The sequence below is a fragment of the Hevea brasiliensis genome, chromosome 14 (assembly GCF_030052815.1).
Source record: "Hevea brasiliensis isolate MT/VB/25A 57/8 chromosome 14, ASM3005281v1, whole genome shotgun sequence".
NCBI lineage: Eukaryota > Viridiplantae > Streptophyta > Magnoliopsida > Malpighiales > Euphorbiaceae > Hevea > Hevea brasiliensis.
The window spans coordinates 14,415,329-14,435,963 of record NC_079506.1 but is presented as its reverse complement, the minus strand read 5'-3'; the positions used below and the strand labels follow the sequence as shown (position 1 = coordinate 14,435,963).

At 34.0% G+C, this 20,635-nt stretch overlaps 1 protein-coding gene across 3 annotated transcripts; it reads right to left on the bottom strand.

Annotated features, from left to right (window-relative positions):
- Window positions 1–12,368: 12,368 nt before the first annotated feature.
- On the bottom strand, window positions 12,369–16,942 carry LOC110661342 (disease resistance protein RPS2). 3 transcript variants are annotated; one of them, XM_058133976.1, is made up of 4 exons: window positions 16,763–16,942; window positions 16,509–16,663; window positions 16,309–16,404; window positions 12,369–15,288 (listed from the first exon to the last, which is right to left on the bottom strand). In XM_058133976.1, exon 4 carries the CDS (start codon window positions 15,284–15,286, stop codon window positions 12,530–12,532), a length of 2,757 nt encoding a protein of 918 aa, XP_057989959.1. In that variant the 5' UTR covers window positions 15,287–15,288; window positions 16,309–16,404; window positions 16,509–16,663; window positions 16,763–16,942; the 3' UTR covers window positions 12,369–12,529. The 3 variants fall into 3 exon arrangements, with proteins under 3 accessions (XP_057989959.1, XP_057989961.1, XP_057989960.1); XM_058133978.1 differs by having other exon boundaries at window positions 12,369–15,258; window positions 16,763–16,919; XM_058133977.1 differs by having other exon boundaries at window positions 16,509–16,658; window positions 16,763–16,910.
- Between the last annotated feature and the right edge of the window lie 3,693 nt (window positions 16,943–20,635).

Sequence of the window (20,635 nt, the reverse complement as noted above, 5' to 3'; positions counted from 1 at the left end):
CTGCTACCATTCACATGCCATCTTTCTAATGTCAAGGGCATTGAAAGATGAATCTGATGTTGGTGTTTGGAACATTGCGATTGGAACACTAAGCACACTGGAAAAAACTAATGAATTCTGTAATTGAGCAAGAAAAGCTGCTTTTGTATTGATTATGTATATTGTTTATATACAGCTTGAAAGAATGATCTAGAAACAAATTAATTTCCTACACTACCCAACCATATTTACAGGTGTATTTACAGGATCTCTAACTGAATTACAACATGCATTTGGAGCTAAAAAATGAGCTGGAGTATCTAAAGTGCATGATTCCCTTCTCCTTCATTTTTTTGTGAACAAACATGGGCTTGGAGAGAAAAATTGTTGGGCCAATCTTTGATTACATCTCCCAGCCCATTTAATTAAGCTCTGAACCAGTTAGCAATTTTTCCTCACTTATCTCACAGCAATCTGTCTGGCCCCTCCTCAAGATGGAGGCACATGGGCATCATGAAGTCCCATCTTGAAAAGATGCTCGTTGAATAAAGAAGAGACCAAGGAGTTGGTAAAGAGATCCGCTAGCTGATGTCTTGATAGTACATGCACGATGGTGATGAAGCCTGCATTAAGTTGATCTCGAACCACGTGACAGTCGATTTCAAGATGCTTAGTACGTTCATGGAAGATCGGATTTGAAGCTATGTGCTCTGCTGCTTTTATTGTCACAGTGCAAAGCAATCAGAAGAGACAGTCTCAAACCAGAATCACCAATGAGGTAACTAATCCATTTGAGTTCACATACCGTCATCACCATGCTTCTCTACTCAGCTTTGGCTGATGACCTGCTTATTGTACTTTGTTTCTTTCCTTTCCAGGAGATTAGAGAAGGTCCCAAGAAGACACAAAAACCAGTTATTGATTTTTTGGTCATGGGGCAGGATGGCTAGTCTACGTCACAGAAAGCGCAAAGCTTCAAATCGTTTGTTGATGGGTAGAAGAGACTCTTGGAAGGACATCCTTTCAAGTATTTGAGAACGTGTATAGCAGCATCCCAGTGTGGCTGGCGAGGAACTTGCATGAATTGGCTTAGCTTCTGGGTTGCCTAGGAAATATCCGGCTTGGTAAGTCCCAAGTATAACAATTTCCCTATAAGTCTTCTATATCTTTCTAGTTCTTGTAGTAAATTCCCAATTTCGTTGTCTAATCTAAGACCTTTGGGCAGCAGATAGGCTGCTGATTTTGCATTTTACAGGCCTATATCGTGGAGAATATCCAGGATATATTTTCACTGATTTAGAAATATGCCCTTCTTTGACCTGGCAATTTCAATTCCTAGAAAGTATCTAGCGTAGCCCAGGTCTTTGATTGTAAATTGCTTGTCTAGGAACTTTTTCACTAATTTGATGTGGTTTTCATTTTCCCCTGTGATCAACAAGTCATCTACATGCACAATTAGTGAAATAAAATCATGTCTAGTCCCTTTAGTGAATAGGCAATGGTCAAATGCAGACTGGACAAATCCAAATTCTTGTAATTTTCTGGTCAATTCCTTGTTCCATTGCCTCCCTGCTTGTTTAAGGCCATAGAGGCTTCTTAGAAGCTTGCATACTTGTCCCTGTGTAGCCTTTGTATAGCCTTTTGGAGGCTGCATATAGACATCTTCATCTAGTTATCCATGTAAGTATGCATTATTGATGTCAAACTGGTGTATTGGCCAACTGAAAGTAGTAGCAATGGCAAGGAACAATCTTACTGTGACTAATTTAGCCACTGGTGAGAAATTGTCATGATAATCAATCCTTGCTAGTTGGTTATAACCTTTTGCAACCAATCTAGCTTTGTATTTGTCTACTCTGCCATCAGGTCTGTATTTAACCCTATACACACACTTTGAGGCTATGGCCTTCTTGCCCTGCTAAAGGGAAGTGAGTTCCCATGTATCGTTCTTCTCTAAGGCTTCTAATTCATTCTTCATAGCAAGAACCCAGTTACTATCCTCCCTAGCTTGATGGTAGGTTTGTGGTTCATGGATAGTTGACACATTTGCTAAAAAATTAATGTAATCATGATTGTACTATAAGGAATGGATAGAATAAGAAGGTGTAGGCAAAGAAATCATACCTTCAAGATCTTTTGAAGTAGTAGCAAGTTTAGCAGTAGTAAAATTTTCTTTCTAAACATAGGCTACAAAATCATTTAGCCAGAGTGGTCTTTTAGTAGTTCCGGTGCTTCTCCTAACTGGTATGGGAACATTAGACTCTGGTTGAGGGCTATTTGAAATGGATGAATGATAAGTGCATAATTTATTAATTTTACTCTCACTGTATTTAGTGTTTCTAGTGTATTTTTATGCATAATTCAGTTGATTAAAGCATAATTATCAATTAGGCATATTTTTAGAGAGTTGTTGGAATAATTGTATTAAATGGAGAAATTTTCAACATTTGCATTAATTTGACCTTTGCTGTATTTTTCAGGTGTTTCTAAAATTGTGGGTCTCCAAATCCAATGCTGTTTAAATTATTGAAAAGCTAAGTCAGAGCACTACAAATGATAAAGAGGGACCAAAACCCAAATCAGTCTCCAAGGTTGTTAAAATTAGCTATGGATCTATTATAAAAGCCCACACTTAATGTGTCATGTCCAGCTTTGGGATTTATTTTATATCTAGAGCTCTAGATGTCCAATTGAAGCAAAATTAGGCCCATTTGAACCTCAGAGGCCGCCTCTACAATTGTTGTGAAGGGCTGGAAGCGAGATAAGGCCATTTTAATTGTCAAAAATGGCAATGAAGTCGTTATAATGGGCTAAATACTCTGTCAGAACCAATTTCAGTTTTTAGCCCATAACTTGGGTTGTAGACCTCTGATTTGGGTAAATGAGTACCCGTTGGAAAGCTAAGAAGTAGGGCTACAACTTTCCTAAAGAAATCAGAGACAGAATCGCAAGGAAAGTGGCTGAAAATTGGCCATGATTACAAAGCAAATTTTCCAAGTTTCGTTCTAATCTTTGGGATTAGATTTTTTATTATAAAGCTCATCTTTGGCAGCAGCGAAGAGACATATTCATTAAGACATTCAACACGCCTTCAACACCTTCATTCTCCATTCACATCCATAGTTTTAGATTTCTCTATTTTATTTTTCCATGAGCGGCTAAGTTTCTAATTTTAGTTCAATGGATTCTAGTTCTTATGCATGATTTGTGAGACCGTTGGGTGAATCCGCAAGTATACGGGTCATCTCAAGTAATAGAGTGATGAGTCAAGTATCGTTCCCACGAGGATTTGCCGTTTGAGTACCAAACTACGAATGAAGCGATTATTTGGGCTAATGATTGATAAATAAATGGTAAATGTAAATGAGCAAAGTAAATTGATTAATCTAATCGGAATGGGTAAAAAGTAAACAAATAAATTCTAAATCTAGTTTGCAATTAAACTAAATTAATAACGGGTAATTTAAATCAAAGTCTAATTATGTTAAAAGTGATTCCAGAGTTGGGGGTTTATGCATAAATTAATTGAGATTTGTCTTGGGTATTCCAATTTTTAGGGAAAAATAGAGTTTGAAGGTGATTGATTCTAAATTCCCTTGATATCTTTTTCAAGCAAACCAAAGTGTGCTCTAAAATAACCAAACCTACTTTCATATGCTATTTGATAACTTTAAAACCCATTAAGTTTTGTAACCAATTATTAATTCCTCTTAAAATCCTAGTTTATTTCTAAATCTAGGTAATTTTAAGTTCCAATCCTTGATTATCTATCAATGACTTTCGCTTTTCAGTCCTCCAATCAAAGATTAACATAATACCCAATGAGTACCAATATTGGGCAAGTAAAATGAGCACACAAGGAAGGAATCAAAACTCATATTTATATAAAATATGAAAATACCCAGTCCAAATCCACAAATTAATCTAAAACATATTTCCCAACTCTGAAATCCAAAGAGTTTACTCACTCATATTGGTATTTACAAGAAAGATTGATGGAAAAGTAAAGAAAAACATGATAAGAGGACTAAAAATAGAAAAACCTAGGTAGAAGAACCCAAAACTCTGATTTCTGGAGCTCCCAAAGATGGTTGTAGCAGCTCCTCCCTCAGAACAATGGCGTCCTCCTCCTCTCTCTATTTATAATTTTTTTTCTTTGTTTCTTCTCGTTTCCTCTTGTGGCAAAAAAACTAGAAAATGATGAATTTATATGGTCTCAAAAAGTTACCCTAAAAGTGAATAAGAGCCAAGGAGTGGATAGGAAATGAGGTGTAGAAATATCCAAGTCAGCAGAATCATTCACATTTTGGGTAGTCTGCTTAGGGTACTGCTTACCCTAAGCAGCTTCTTCAGCAAGTTTCTGCCTGTGGTTGCACTGTCTGCTTAGGGTTAAGCAGACCTTCAGCAAATCTAGGCAGACTTGGAGTAAAATGAACTTTTCTGCTCATACTTGACTTTCAGCTTGACTTGTGCTGCACCTTAAGCACTGCCGCTTACCTTAAGCAGCTTCTTCAGCAATTCTCGGCAGGTTTTAGAGTGAAAGCTTGAATATGTAGGATTTAAACTGTGCTTGACTTTCAGCTTGAACAAGCTTAAGGTTAAGCTTATATGACATACCCTAAGTAACATCATAAGCAAAGTCTCAAGCAAATTTTGGCTAACTTGCTCTTTCAATGCTTGATTTCTTCAACTTTCCTTCATGCCTAAAGAACTCTAAATTTATTCAAATCACTTCCTAATGCACTCATTGATCCTCAATTTGCCACAAAAACGTATCAAAAACAACAAAATTACAAAAATCAAATATAAAATAACTAAAGTTAATAAATAAGCTAAAATAAAACTAAAAAAAATAAAATATACTAAAATATAAGGGCAAAATGGATGCAAAACTATCCTAAAATGCCTATATGAAATGAGTGTAACAGAAATCAGGTTCTTCATTTAAGTTATGCCTTTTTGAATATCTATTGTTTCTTGATTTCATTGTTTTTTATCTATTGAATGCTAAAAGGACCTATTAGTTAATTGTTTGATGAGATTAATTGCTAGTTCATTTTCATAATCCGTAATTGTTGTGTAAGATTGAATGTGAGTAGCAATTAGATTTTATTGATTATGATCTAAGTTTTCAATAATAACCTAAGGAAACAATAGGGTGAATTAAATGATTTATGCTTTATAAATTATTGTTCAGTTTAACTACTTCCTGTTCTTAAAGCAGTTATTAATTTGATGAGGATTGCTTAATACCAATTCAGTTAATAATTAGAGTCAACAAGAGTGCTGGGCTCGAATTAATGAGTATAGGGAAGTTAGGGGTTTTACCTCACTGTTTGGTAAATCTACGTTAAGTATTCAATAAGAGATAATTGTATTTCTTTTGTCTATGATCGAGTCATACATTGGAATGTGAATTACCTTGGACTGAAGTTTGTTTAAATTGAGAGTTTTATATCTAAATTTAGTTCTTTAATTTCTGAACTTGATTTCTTCTGATTTAGTGTTACAACCCCCCCCCCCCCCCCAAAACCTTTGTTCTTTTTCTGTTACACAAGTGCACGAAATTTAGTAATTCAGTCTCTAGGGTTCGACCTGGATTACCACTTATTACAGAAAATATTTCATTACTAGTAATTTCAGTTAATTTAATTTTTGGTGGAATCGATAACCATCAATGAAGGTGGAGAATTGATCTTTGTAGTGGGAATTTCTATTTGTTCAATTTGGGTTAGAGTCATTGTAGGTATAGGTTGAACAGGGGTGGATTCATTTTCTGGAATTGGCAAGGAATGATGTTGTTATCCACTTACTCAGTTGCCCTTTTGGAATATGGAAAATTATTTTCATAAAAAACTACATCTCTTAAAATTATTATTGTTTTATTTTGTAAATCATATAGCTTATAAGCTTTAAAACCATAAGCATATCCTATGAAAATGCACTTGACAACCCTTGGTTCAAACTTATGTTTTCTTGGCTTAATACTGGCTGCAAAGCATAGGCAACCAAAAACTCTAAGGTCACTGTAATCTGGTGTTTTATTGAACAAAATTTCATAAGGGGTTTTCCAATTTAAAACTATACTTGGCATCCTATTTATGAGATAGGTTGCTGTTAAAATACTTTTTCCCCAAAAGCATTCTAGTAAATTGGATGCAAACATCAAAGCTCTTGCTACTTGCAGCAAATGCTTTTGCTTCCTATCCACAATCCCATTTTGTTGTGGAGAGTAAGGGCAAGTTCTTTGACGTAGGATCCCCTTTGTTTTGAATAACATGATACACTGTTGGTTTATAAATTCAGTACCATTATATGATCTCACTGCCTTTATTTGCTTTTGAAACTATGTTTTTATCATATTGAAAAATTCAAGAAGAGTACCATAAACCTTTATTTTATCATGCAATAAGTATGTCCAAGTAACTTGAAAAATTATCAACAATAGTGAGAACATATTTTGACTGTGAAATAGAGTGTACCATGTATGGTCCCCATAAATCAATGTGAATTAAATCAAAAACTTCTTTTGTGGTGATTTTGCTCTTTTGAAAACTGAGCCTTTGTTGTTTAGCAAGTGGACATACCTCACAAACAACTTCATGATACTTTTTCTTTGGACTTGTGGCAGAAATATGTGATAATTTGGTATTTGACATATGCCCAAGTCTGTAATGCCATAACTCATAAGAATTGGAAGAGGATTGATAAACTTCATTCATTTGGAGCATAGGTTTAGTACATCTGATATGAGAAGCTTTAGAACTACATTTGTTTTCAAAAGATTTACTGCTTATTATGTATAGTCCTCCTTGCAATTCTCCACTTGTTACCACTTCCTTAATAACTGGGTCCTGCAAAAGACAGTGGTCAGCAAAGAATGAGACAACTATGTTGGTGACTTTGGTAAAGGCACTTACTGACATTAGGTTATACTTGAAATTAGGTGTATGAAGTGTATTGTGCAGGTGCAATTTTGGATTTATTTTGATGGTTCCTTTGTGCAACACTTGTTTTATGGTTCCATCAAGTAATGTAACAAAACTTGGGCTGTTTATTTTTGAAATATTTTGGAAAAGAGTAAAATCATGACACATATGTGTGGAAGCTCCTGAATCCACTATCCATATACCATTATCCCTATCATGTCTATTAGAAGACTAGTTACTTGAATTCTTACCTGCGAAGCCTGTAAAATTAACACATCTTGCCCAGTCAGGATTCTGGTTCTGTATGTACTTGGCCACTTCTTGCTTTATTAGACTTGCCCAGTCAGGCCCTTTATTCTTGTGATCTGCCCTGCTTTCTCCCTCAGATGGTTTCTCATATACATTTGCTGCTACATTGTTCTTAGTTTTCCCTTTCTTCTATTTGAGTTCTGTGAACCATTCAAGGTATCCATGTAGCTTGAAATAGGTGTCCCTGGTATGGCCATTTGCATTGCAATGGTCACAAAACTTGTTTTCTTTCTTTCCAAATTCTTTCTTCTTGCCATGAAACTTCTTCTTCTAAACTTGTCCCTTCACTGCCATTACTGAATTGAACTCATCAGCTGCATCATCATGAATTTCCCTTTGCTTTTCCACCCTTAACACCATAGAGTATGCCTTGTTAACACTGGGCAAAGGATCCATTAGTAGGATCTTATTTCTAACATTGTCATAAGCCTGATTCAGCCCCATTAAAAACTGTATAAGTTTGCCTTCACTATTTGTCTCATCTATTTGTTTTGCTGCACCATAATTACACACTGGTAATGGTTTTAAGCATGCCAATTCATCCCATAATTTTTTAAGTTTAGTGAAATACACCATAACTGATACATTTTCTTGGGTCAGATTACTTATCTCACATTTAAGCTAGTACAAAAGAGGTCCATTACTTTCTCCGAACCTCTCTTTGATCTCCTCCCACAAGTCTTTTGATGAAGGTGCATAAATGAAAGCATCCACCAACTCCTGTGATAGAGAACTCAAGATCCAAGAGGTGACCATGCTGTCCACCTTCCTCCACTTGTCAAAAGTAGCAGAACCAGCAGCAGGTGCCTCATAACTTCCATCCACAAAACCCAGCTCATCCTTAGCTCTCAAGGCCAATTCCATGGACCTACTCCAAGATAGGTAGTTCTTTCTAGTAAGTGGGGCACTCACAAGCATCATACCAGGGCAGTCAGAATTGTGCAAATGGAGAATATTATTTCCACTATCAGCAACCTGAGTCCCATCTCCACCACCAGGAGTTTGAGTTCCATCTCTGGGTGCATCTAACATTTTATGTAGCAACTAGAAAATAGCAGTTTGTGTAGTGGCTTTAGGATTATAGAGAAGAACAATATCAGCAGCACAGGTTGTGCCCTGATACCATGAAAAAAACTAATGAATTCTGTAATTGAGCAAGAAAAGCTACTTTTGTATTATGTATATTGTTTATATACAGCTTGAAAGAATGATCTAAAAACAAATTAATTTCCTATAGTACGCTACCGTATTTACAGGCGTATTTACAGGATTTCTAACTGAATGACAACATGCATTTGGAGCTAAAAAAATGAGCTAGAGTATGAGCTGGAGTATCTGAAGTGCATGATTCCCTTCTCCTTCATTTTTCTGAGAACAAACATGGGCTTGGAGAGAAAAATTGTTGGGCCAATCTTTGATTAGTCTCCCAGACCATTTAATTAAGCTCTGAACCAGTTGGCAATTTCTCCTCACTTATCTCACAGCAATCTGTCACACACAGCCTGCATCTCCTGAACAAGAATTAGAAAACATCATGGTTAATGTGTTGAAATTCAGCTATGGTCGTCTTCCTGATGATACAAGTAGAAGATGCTTGAAAAATTGTGCACTGTTTTTTTGAGAACCAGGAGATTTCGAGAGAGTCATTGATAGACAACAGGATATCTGATGACCTGACAGATATGTATCAGAAAGGCCAAAAAGTTCTTGAAACTCTTGTCACTGCTGGCCTGTTGGAGAGTTCCGAGGATGGACAATTTTTCAAGCTACATGAGATAGATCGCTGTATATGGCTAGAACATGCTTTTCCATCCATAGAAGGATTGTTTCTTATGAGAAACAATAGTACATTGACTGAGCTACGGAAGGATGTGGATTGTAAAAAGTTCCATTAGATTTATTTGATGGATAATAAGCTAACTGAGTTATTAGAGAATCTGAGCTGCCCCCAAGCCCAAGCATTGTTCCTGCAAAGAAACCTTAAATTGAGGAAAATATCTGATTCATTTTTCCATGGTATGCTTGCTTTACAAATCCTAAACTTATCTGGAATTCCCATTAAATCTTTGCCTGATTCTCTTTTCGGATTGGTCAATCTCAGAAGGTTCTTTTTGAATCACTGTGTTCTTCTGTTAACATTACCATCCAGAGTTGGAGAACTCAGTAGTGTTGAGGTACTTCATTTTGAAGGGACAGGCTTACAGCAATCTTGGCTGTACCAAGAGAAGTTGAACAACTAACGAATCTCACATCCCTGAAAGCATCATTTAGTGAACCCGTGAGTTTCGAGGAACCAGGGACGGTAATTCCTGATGGGGTTATACCAAAGCTATCTAAGTTAATTTATATATTGATGTGAGTCCAGAAGATGATCAGTGGAAAGCATCCGTGGAAGAAGTTGTTTTGGAGGTTTCCAGACTGACGACATTACATACACTTCAGTTCGACTTCCCCAAAGTGGAAATATTAAGCCATTTTAATTGGGATACATACCAACATCTCCACCATTATCACATTTCAAATTTACTGTTGGTGATCATACCAAGCGCATCATTTCTCCAATCCCTCATGATGCTGAGGTTGGGTTAGGACGATATGATAAATGCTCGAAGTATGTAAATGGTAAAGGTGCGCCTGAAGAAATCAATAAAGTGCTCAGACACGCATCTGCCTTTTTCTTGGACCGCAATATGACTATTGAGAAGTTATCAGAATTTGAGATCACAAATATGGCACAAGTAAAATGTTGTGTAGCAGGGGAATGTGACAAGCTTCAAGCAATCGTAAATGGAGATCAAATGGTAACAAATGCTTCTGGAGAAATAGAAGTTGGTCTTAAATCAATTGAATATCTGTATATATTATTCGACGAGTATAAGGAGTATATGGGAGGGGCGTCTGGATAACTGTAGCTTCAAAGTACTAAAATACTTGACCCTGCACGTGCGTCCAGAGCTTACCATCATTTTCACACCAGTATTGCTTGCAAATCTTTCCAGCCTTGAAGAGCTCACAGTTGATGATTGCTCTGAAGTCACCAGATTAGTGAGCTGCAATGATTCTGGGAATGAGATCAAGCATGTTCTCCCAGCCTTGAAGAAGGTATCTCTTCATTTCTTACCTGAATTGGATAGCATCTCTGATGTGTTATCCATTTCGCCAAGAATGGATTGGATGAGTTTTTACCATTGCCCAAATCTCAAAAGCCTCCCAATTAGCAAAGTTTTCTTCACCAAACTGAGGCAGATCAAGGGTGAGGAGAGCTGGTGGCAAGCATTGGAGTGGCAAAACACCAAGCAAGATTCTTGGGAAGGCATTTTTACTCCCGTGGATGAATGTGATTGAATCACATAGCATAGACCAGAGGTATTGTTTTTATCTAAGGTACGTAGTTAACTTCTATATGTTCTTTGGTTTTTATTCCATGCATGATATGATTGAATTTCAGGTCTTTTTGCCAACCGAAGTGCCTTGGATAGCTGCAAAATCAGATCAAGGCAAGGAAGTAATCTGGCATGCAATGGAATAATTGCCAATGATGGCAATAAAGATCCTAACTAGTTTGGGATTAAAATTTAGTTGTTTATGTTGTGATGGCAATAAAGACCCAACGTTCACCATTATAGCCTATATGGCTGTGGTTATTAATATGTTTAAAGCTATTTATGCTTCCAACTACTTGCTACTGTTTGTGGTTGTGCTCAGCTCAGAAATTTCTGAGCATATATCATTATGGACCAGTGACACTTGTTGTTTTAGTACTTGAACTCTTGAAGTGTGTTGTGTTCTAATAATGAATACTTGATGTAAAAGAAGTTTTATGATATGTTGGTGATTTTACTAGGACTACATCCATAAACTAGTACTTAATAAGATGTACACTATTCATTTTCTTTGATCTCATTTGTATTTTGTCCAATGTGACTACTTAAATATATTAAGTAGGATTAAGGCAACGCCCAGAAGTTGCTCCTTGAAGTCCAGAGACAAGCTATGACCTGAGACTATGGCTTGTAGATCCAAATTCCCATATCTTGATTTATTTTTATTTTATTCTCTTCATAACCATTTTTGATTAATTGGATCATGCAACTTGCTCTCAGTCTGCTCTAATTGAAAATGGCAACACATTTTCCCATTTTTTGTTTAGCTTATAGGGCTATCAACTTTAGTGGGTTATCCATGAAATTGTCCATGAAAGCCCTCATCCTTCATGTACTTCAATATCTAATCAACTTACTTATCAGTCCGGAGCCTTGTAGATTTTATGAGCAAAGGACTCCCTCTAACAGAATAGCCCAACGAAATCCACAACTCATGAGAAAAGAACAAAGAAACCAAGTCCAGTCCACCAACAACAAGCCTAAACATCTCACCAAACGTTTTTATGATTTCTCTAATCCAATTTGAAATCAAACTGTTGTATTTATTTTATTTATAAAGAAACTACATTATAAAATTAAAATAAAATCAAAATAAATTATTGCCCATAACTAGAAGAAAACTAAATCTTTCTTTTGCATTTTTCAGAAGGAAGGCAAAATTTTGACAATTGGCATTATGGAATATGAATGTGGGAACATTGCTGAACTACTTAAAATCTTATGTCTTGCTATACTTTGATTTTTGTTCGGCTACAATTATAAGTGAAGCCTTTGAATTAATTCATTACCTCAACTTTTTTAATAAAAGTCCCAATCTTATGAAGCCGCCTAATGTATATTTCTGCAAACATAAAAGCTATAAACTCCATATTGTCAAACCAAAAATCTCAAATTCATAACCATTATTCTCCTAAAAGAAAATAAAAGTGGTCAAGAAATGCAAGCCACTGTAATGGATGAATGAATCAATATGCATAGCCAAAAGCAAGAAAGACACTGTCACAACCAGAGCTAAAAGATCAAGAAGAAAGACATTTCAGGAAATTTATTGTGTGCGCCCAAGAAATGCATCTTTCACTCACACCAGGTCTATTTGTATTCTAGCTTGAATCAAATTTAAAATCTTTTAAAAACAAGAGCAAAGATGACTAAACATTACGGGGGAAAAAAAAAACTATTGTTTTAGCCAAGGGCGTTTGCAAAAACAAATTTTCAGGTCACAAATTATTTTGCTGGAAGATGTAGAATCTATCTCACAAAAGCAAAATGAAAATACAAACCTCTGTTTTGGAAAGTTCAAAAGAAGTACTTATAGTTTAAATACCATACATTACAAAACCAAATATTATCCAGAATGAAAATTAGAAATGCTAGCTCAAGATACAACCAGGGCAAAATCTCTGTTTGAAGGCAGCTTCTTCATTCTTGTCACAGTACTGTTCGCCAAGAAGGATGACTATCCAATAGTGGACACATGGAAATCGTTTTGTCTAGGGAGGCCCAATCCAGTGAATCATCAATCCAAATGTTTGTTAAACTTGGAAGACCAACAAGTACTATTGACTTTAGACTTGGAAGTACAGGAGCATTCATCCCATTGTTCTCTGCTTCCAGGGTAACCTCTTCAATTTGATGACAAGCTTCAATTTCCAAGTGCTGGAGATCAGAGAATTGCTGAACTAAGCTGCTAGAGAAAATCTTCTTCAGCTTTGAACATTTGAAGAAAACTAAAGTATTTAGTCGGGCAAGGCTTCCCTGAGGTACCAAACCCTCCCAAATGCTTTGCAAGTTGGGGATATTGCTTAGGTACATCTTCTCCAAGCACTCAAACACTGCATTTGTTATTCCATTGCTATCAACAACAGTCTCCATTTCATTACAACTTTCAATCAAACAGCTCTTAATCTTGGTCATATTGTCAATGCCAAAGTCCGATAACTTCAAAACTCCCTTGCATCCAATTAGTTCAAATGCATCAGCTTCAGCAAGTACCTCTGGCAATGGAAGATTGCCATCACCATTTGCATATTTTACACGCCAGCAAATCCTATGTCTGAAGCAATCAAGAATTTTGTACCTGGTTGAATGATATTCACCGATGGAGAATGAAAGGTAGGTCAATTTTTTCAAGACAGCCACATTTTGAGTTATATGTCTCACAACCTGCTTCCACCACTCATTTTCTGGATGAATGTCGATGACTAACTCTTCCAACAAAGAAAGCTCTAAAATTATATTGTGATTTGTTCTGATTTTCCTTGATTTTCCATCTATCTTTGACAATGACATCCTGAAGCGCTGCAATTGGCTTAAATATCTTATTTCAACCGGCAAAGAATTAATCCCAGTACCTCGAATATCAAGCACCTCAAGATGCTTAAGTGCCTTTATTTTGCCTGGAAGCTTCAACAATCTCCTGCAAGAATTTAAATAAAGAGCCCTGAGACATACCAAGCATGAAATCGAAGATGGTAATTCAGCAATATTAGTGCTATGTAAGTCCAAAACCCGGAGACTTTGCATAGATTCAAAGAATCGGCGAGGAATCACTGCCAAATCAATATTTCTCTGGAGTAAAAGTGTTGAGAGATTGTTGCAATCTGGCTTGTCCGGTAAACTGCTAAATTTGTTATCCATCAAAGAAATCCTTAGTTTTTGTTCCCATTCTTTACTTTCGGGGGCCTTTTGGAGCCCCTTGCCAGGTTTCACCAAACATTTTGAATCGTCACTTTCTAAGATTTTAAAGGCCATTTTCCGTAGCACTTTATTCATCCTTACATGTTTTACCTTTTCACCGTTTTCTAGCAAAGATGCATCCAAAAGATCATGCAATATCTCTTGACCTTTCTGAATTGCAGTGAACTCCTCCACATCTTGAGTGAAATCTTCAGCTCTCCAACATTCTAGCAAATAATTTATACATATTTCATATGCTTCAGCATATAAGGCACCATAAAGAAAGCAAACTTTTCCATCTTCATCTAATTCTTCATAACAGAATCTTAATAAATCAAACGCATCATCCATTCCATCACATTTGGTACCAGGCCATATTCGCAATTTATTCAGCCCAGACTCCCATAGAAGAATATCGTCTTTCCTTCTGAAGGCTCTTGCAACCTTGTCTATTAAAAGGGGCAAATTATCACACTCCTCAATGACTTGGCGGGCTAGTGATTTAAACTCAGAATACAACTTTCGACCTAATCTTTCCTGAAAAAGATTCAAAGCTTCATCATTTGAGAGCCGTGGCACCCTAATTAGATGATCAACACACATCTCACGACAATTGCCACAATGTCTAGATGCAATTACTATCTTGCTATCCTTTTCATTTTCATAGATGCCGCAATCATCGAGATCAAATGTGCCCCAGACATCGTCCAAAAGAAGTAAAAATCTCATGCTCTCCAACCTCTTGGATATTTTTGAAGCAGCGTCAGTACTGCCTTGTAGTAAATCCAATTGTAGCTCTTCTGCTATTTGATGCTGAACCCTTTCTTGCAACCTTTCTTCATTCCCTTCGTCAGCTAGAGTTACATAAAAGACTATATCAAACAATTCAGAAATTTCTTCACTTTCACGCAAATTTTGCATGATTGTTGTTTTCCCAGCACCCACCTGGCCCCAAAGTCCTATTCTTGTTACACGCTTATCTTTTAGGCATTCAAGTATCTCTTCGAAAACCATGGAAAGTGATGGCTTGTCCTCTATTTTTGGTGCCTTCGCTTTTATGATAGGTTTTGCTGATCTCTCAACCAGAAAGTCAGTTCCAAAATTGCTCCCCTCTGACCAACAACTTTGTACCTCAAAAAGTTTCTCTACCATGCGTTTGCTAAGATTTGAACGTGGGCAAAGACGAACCGATTTAAACTTGTGGCTTTTTTCTTCTTCATATTCAGCTTTCAAGGCTAGCACCTCTTTCTCAAGTTTCTTGACACTACCCATCCACACATTGCATTCTTCGGTAGCCTGCTTTGTCCTATCCCTATTTATTTTCACTAACAAATCACCTTTCCTGGCATAGAGCTTTTTAATCGCATCTTGCAACTTTTCATAATTTTTATCCAGACTTTTCTCATAATATCTCATTTCGTCAATAGAGTCAGCTGCATTCCTCGCATCTTTGTATGCCTCAACTACTACAGCAGAAGTCCCTGCAGAAGCTGCAACTATCTCAGCCATGCCTGTATTATTGATGAAATAATAGTTAAAACCATAAATACTCAAGTGAGAAAATTATTTAGAGGTACAAATATTTAATTATTCCAATCAATTCATTTTTTTTCTTTTTGATTTGAACCAAGCATTTTCATCAGTGCTTTGGTGACTCAAAAGCTCAACTCTGAAATTGAGACATCAACGTACAATCACACCATCATAATATAATCCAAATCATATAGATTGGAGAAAACTTTAAAAATAAATAAATAAATAAAAAGGAAGAAGAAGAAGAAAAGTGCCAATTGGCAACTCTTCGTTTGAGATTTTTACGATTCATTTTGCTTAGGTTTTTTTTGAAAGGAAAACCTATTTTGTATTTTGTATTTGTATTTGGTAAATCTCAATTAAAAATTATAAATATAAACATTAATAATAAATTCAATTACCCTGTCATTTCAAACCATTATTCAAACAAATAGACTCTTGAATAAATTTTGTTTAACTATATCCTTTCCCCTCAATTTTCAGTTAAAATAACTCAGCTTCTTTTTTTTTTTCTTTTTTTTTTTTAAAGGTTAAAGGAAAGGAGGTAAAATAATAAACTGATAAAGGTAACAACTCTTACTCACCTGCATATTAAAACTTAATAGAGTTCAATCCAAAAAATAAATGATACTAAAAGACCCTTTATAGCCCTTCTATTGTTGTCTTTCTCTTTCTTAAAATTCCTATCAATTATTCATGAGAAATTATGAATTACTTATATATATTTATTTTTCAATAACATGGAATTAGTGGGAGTGCTAGAAAACAAGAGAAGTGCCAATATCAGCACCTAAGGGGTAATTGGGTCACTAACTTAGTGATTTAGGGCATGTTGCAGAAAGTCAGAGATTAAAACCCTGACAGCCCATTTCCTTTAAAATTTTTTGAAATATATAATAAAAATAAACACTCATATGGAAAAAGAGAAATTTCCACTGCAACTTTTGAGCAGAAATGAAACACTAGATGGCTATTGACTGATGAATTGATGATCTTACCAAAGGGAGAGGATAGCCGTGTCAATTTTTTCACTTCAATTACCAGTCTATATGTTCCACAAATCGCGATCTTAACCCACTTGTGCAGTATATGATCTGAGTTAAGAAAGAACCAGAAAAAAAAAAATAAAAGGGAAAAGAATAAAGAGAAATCTGTAATGAAAATGAACAGTTAAATAATAAATCCAACGAATAAATACCTCCGGTGAAAGCAATATACCACTTCCAAGCAAGCTATACTCAGACTTACTGATCAGAGATTCAACTTCAGAAGAATGAACTTACACACCTTGGTCAAACATGAGTTTAATTACACTTGGAGTCCACATATTAAAAAACTGGAGAAGAACCTGAGCTGAGAAAGAACCAGAAAAAATTTTGTTAAAAGGAAAAAAGTAAGGAGAAATCTGTAATGAAAATGAACAGGTAAATAATAGATCCAACGAAGAAATACCTCCGGTGAAAGCAGTATTCCATTTCCAAGCAAGCTATACCCAGACTTACTGATCAGAGATTTAACTTCAGAACAATAGGCTCACACATTTTGGGCAAACCTGAGCTTAACTATGCTTGGATTCCATGTATTAAAAATTTTGAGAAGAAACTTCCCTGCAAGAGAAATTATATTGCATATTATATGGAATGGGAAATTAATAAAAATTAACCATAAAAGTTATTTAATTATTAAGCACTGTTTATTTATTTTGTGAAAAATAATTTATATATAACAATATATTTTTAAAAAATATTTTTTAAAAAAATTTAATTATTTAATTATAATATTAAATTAATAATATGTATTTATTTTATGTACATATAAGTGTGTTTATATTTTAATAAGACTGTTAAAATTTAGAAAATAAAAAATAATTTTCTTTTTTAAGAATAAAACTCATTTTTTTCAAAAAAATAACTTAATTTTTTCTTTGATCAGGAAAATATTTTCAAATAACTAATTTGTTTGAATGCTCCAAACATCAGAAAAATATTTTATGTGAAACAAATAGAATCTTAATTTTAAAATAAAAAAATTACTCAATAATTATTTAATAATTATAATTATATAAAACTCAATTGATTTAATGTTTAGCATTTATTTCATTTATACATTTGTCATTCTATGTATGATGTCACGATTAGAAATGATAATAGATCGAGTTTTTACGAATATTCGATCTGACCGAATTTTAATGAGACGAATTTAGATATTATATGATTAGATTTGAAATGTGTTTAAATTTAAAATTTAATACATATAATGAGTTTGAGTTTCACGTGTTAATTATCCGTCATTTAAATTTATTTATATAAATATTTAATTAAATATAAAATATATATTTTTTATAATAATATTTATAAATTTATTAAATTTTTAAAATATAAATTATTAATAAAAATTTTTTTATATAAAATTAAATAAATTTAAACATCTATTGAGTAATAATAATTAAATTTTAAATAAATTTAACTATTTATTAGATAATAATAATTAAATTTTAAATGAATTTAAATAATTTAAAATAAATTTTAATAAAATTTATAATGAATTTAATTTTTAAAAATATTAATTAGATTCATATTGGAATAGGATGCTTGAGGGATGCCATCGCTGGTCACGGTCACACCGTATGATTGCTTCCATTGCCCTCCGTACATGGGCAAAAAGCAAGGGATTCTAGCCCTCTGAAAATTTTTTATTTGCATTTTGTTAGGCTTTCTCATAAATATTTAGGCCATTTCACTTCTGCAAAAATGTGCAAAATTGAAGTAATTTGAAAAATTAAAAAAAGAAATAAAATTTTATATTTTCATGTATAAATTTTTTAAATAATATATTTTAATTTTTAAAAATTTAAGTAATTAAGATTTGGTAAATATTTTCTACTATTTTTATAATAAAGTTTTTTTTTTGTTGCTTTCCAAATGAAAATATTGATTTTTTATAACTACAGTTATATTATAATTAAAACTGAAAAGTTATTTAAGAAAATATTTACTTATTTTGATAAAACTAATCATATTATAATAAAATAACTATATAACACATACTAAAAAATTTAAAATAAAAATAAAATTTTAAATATATTTTATATTTTTTAATTATGAATTATATGAATAATTTTTAATTTTTAAATTAAAAATTATTTTTTATTATTGACGAATGAACACATCTTCCTTTTTTTTATAAAAAATGAAAAGAAAATTTTTCTTGCAAATGAAAAATTAAACAAAAAAAAAAACAGAAATTATTTTTCATAAGTAAAGAAACCCTTATTTACTCTATTTCCCTTTTGACAGAAGGTAATCAGATTTCTAAGTAATAAATATAATGTAAATTACATTCATCAATTTAAATTAATATTTTACTATTAAATTCTTAGTAATAATCATTATTTTTTTAAAAAAATAGTTTTATACTTATTATTATATTATAAAATAAATATAAAAAAAAGTGTATTTTTATTCTGAAATACCAATTGAAGTGTGGAAGTATTTGGGAGATATGGGAGTGGCATGGTTAACTAAATTATTTAATAAGATTATAAACTCAAAGAAAATGTCTGATGAATTGAGGAAGAGTATTTTAGTACCTATTTTTAAAAATAAGGGAGACATATAGAGTTGCTCAAACTATAGGGGAATTAAACTCATGAGCCATACTATGAAGTTGTGGGAGAGAGTTGTGGAGCATCGACTACGTCATGATACTTCTATCTCTCTCAATCAATTTGGTTTTATGCCCATTGCTCAACTATGGAAGCGATCTTTCTCATTAAAAGCTTGATGGAGAAATATAGAGATGTGAAGAAAGATCTACACATGGTTTTTATTGATTTGGAGAAGGCTTATGATAGTGTTCCAAGAGAGGTCTTATAAAATGTATTAGAACAAAAGAGGGAATCTATTAGGTACATACAAGTATTGAAAGATATGTATGAAGGAGCAACTACTATTGTGCGCACAGTGGGAAGGGACACAAGAGATTTTCCGATCTCAATTGGATTACACCAAGGATCAGCCACAAGCCCTTACCTTTTTACATTAGTTTTAGATGAACTGACGAAACATATACAAGAGAGTATTCCTTGGTGCATGATGTTTGCGGATGATATTGTTCTGATAGATGAGACACGAGAAAGAGTCAATAGAAAGCTAGAACTTTGGAGAAGTACTTTAGAGTCAAAGGGTTTTAAGTTAAGTAGAACAAAGACAGAATACATGCATTGCAAGTTCAGTGAAGGCCAAACTGGTGATAGGGAAGAAGTTAGTTTGAATGGAGTGATACTGTCCCAAAGTAATCACTTTAAATATCTAGGCTCAGTCCTTCAAGTAGATGGGGGATGTGAGGAGGATGTTAGTCATAGGATTAAAGCCGGATGGTTGAAGTGGAGACGTGCTATGGGAGTTTTATGTGATCGTAAGATTCCCAATAAATTGAAAGGAAAATTTTACCGTACAGTCATACGACCGGCTATGTTATATGGTAGTGAGTGTTGGGCACTGAAAGAGTCGTATGCATCTAAGATAAGAGTTGCAGAGATGAGAATGTTAAGGTGGATGAGTGGCCATACTAGACTAGATAAAGTCCGTAATGAGAGTATTAGAGAAAAGGTAGGAGTGGTGCCAATTGAAGATAAGTTGAGAGAAGGGAGATTGAGGTGGTTTGGTCATGTGAAGCGTAGACATACGGAGGCTCCAGTTAGACAAGTAGAGCACATTAGGTTAAAGGATAGAAAGAAGAAAAGGGGTAGACCTAAATTGACTTGGAGGAGAGTAGTACAACATGACCTAGAAGCATTACACATTTCTGAGGATTTAACCCAAAATCGTTCAGAGTGGAGAAAGCGAATCCATATAGCCGACCCAAATTTTTGGGATAAAGGCTTAGTTGAGTTGAGTTGAGTTGTATTTTTATTCTCATTACGTTTGATTTTTAAATTAATTATAAAACATATTAAAAAGTTAAAATATAAATTAAAACAAAAAGTTATGGTTAGGTTGAAAAATTTTTTGATGTGTCATAATAATTATATGAAAGTTTCTGAGGACTACAACCAGTAGGACAATATTAATTGAAATTCGATTAATAACCATGACAAATATATTTCCATGACCACGATTGGCAAAATAAGTTTGAGTTTATGAGTGTTATTAGTGGGAGTAATTTTTACTTATTCTCTATGCATATACCTAATCAATTAATAATTATTATTTTAATTTTTTTTAAATTTTTTTAAAAGAAAAGGAAAGAATAGAGAATAAATAGCAATTAAGAGGGAGATCTTAGCAAATGCCACACCATATGTTTTGAAAAGAAGACTAAAAA

Coding starts and splice junctions, on each gene's coding strand:
- LOC110661342 (XM_058133976.1), bottom strand. CDS start 15,286: ATGGCTGAGATAGTTGCAGCTTCTGCAGGGACTTCTGCTGTAGTAGTT.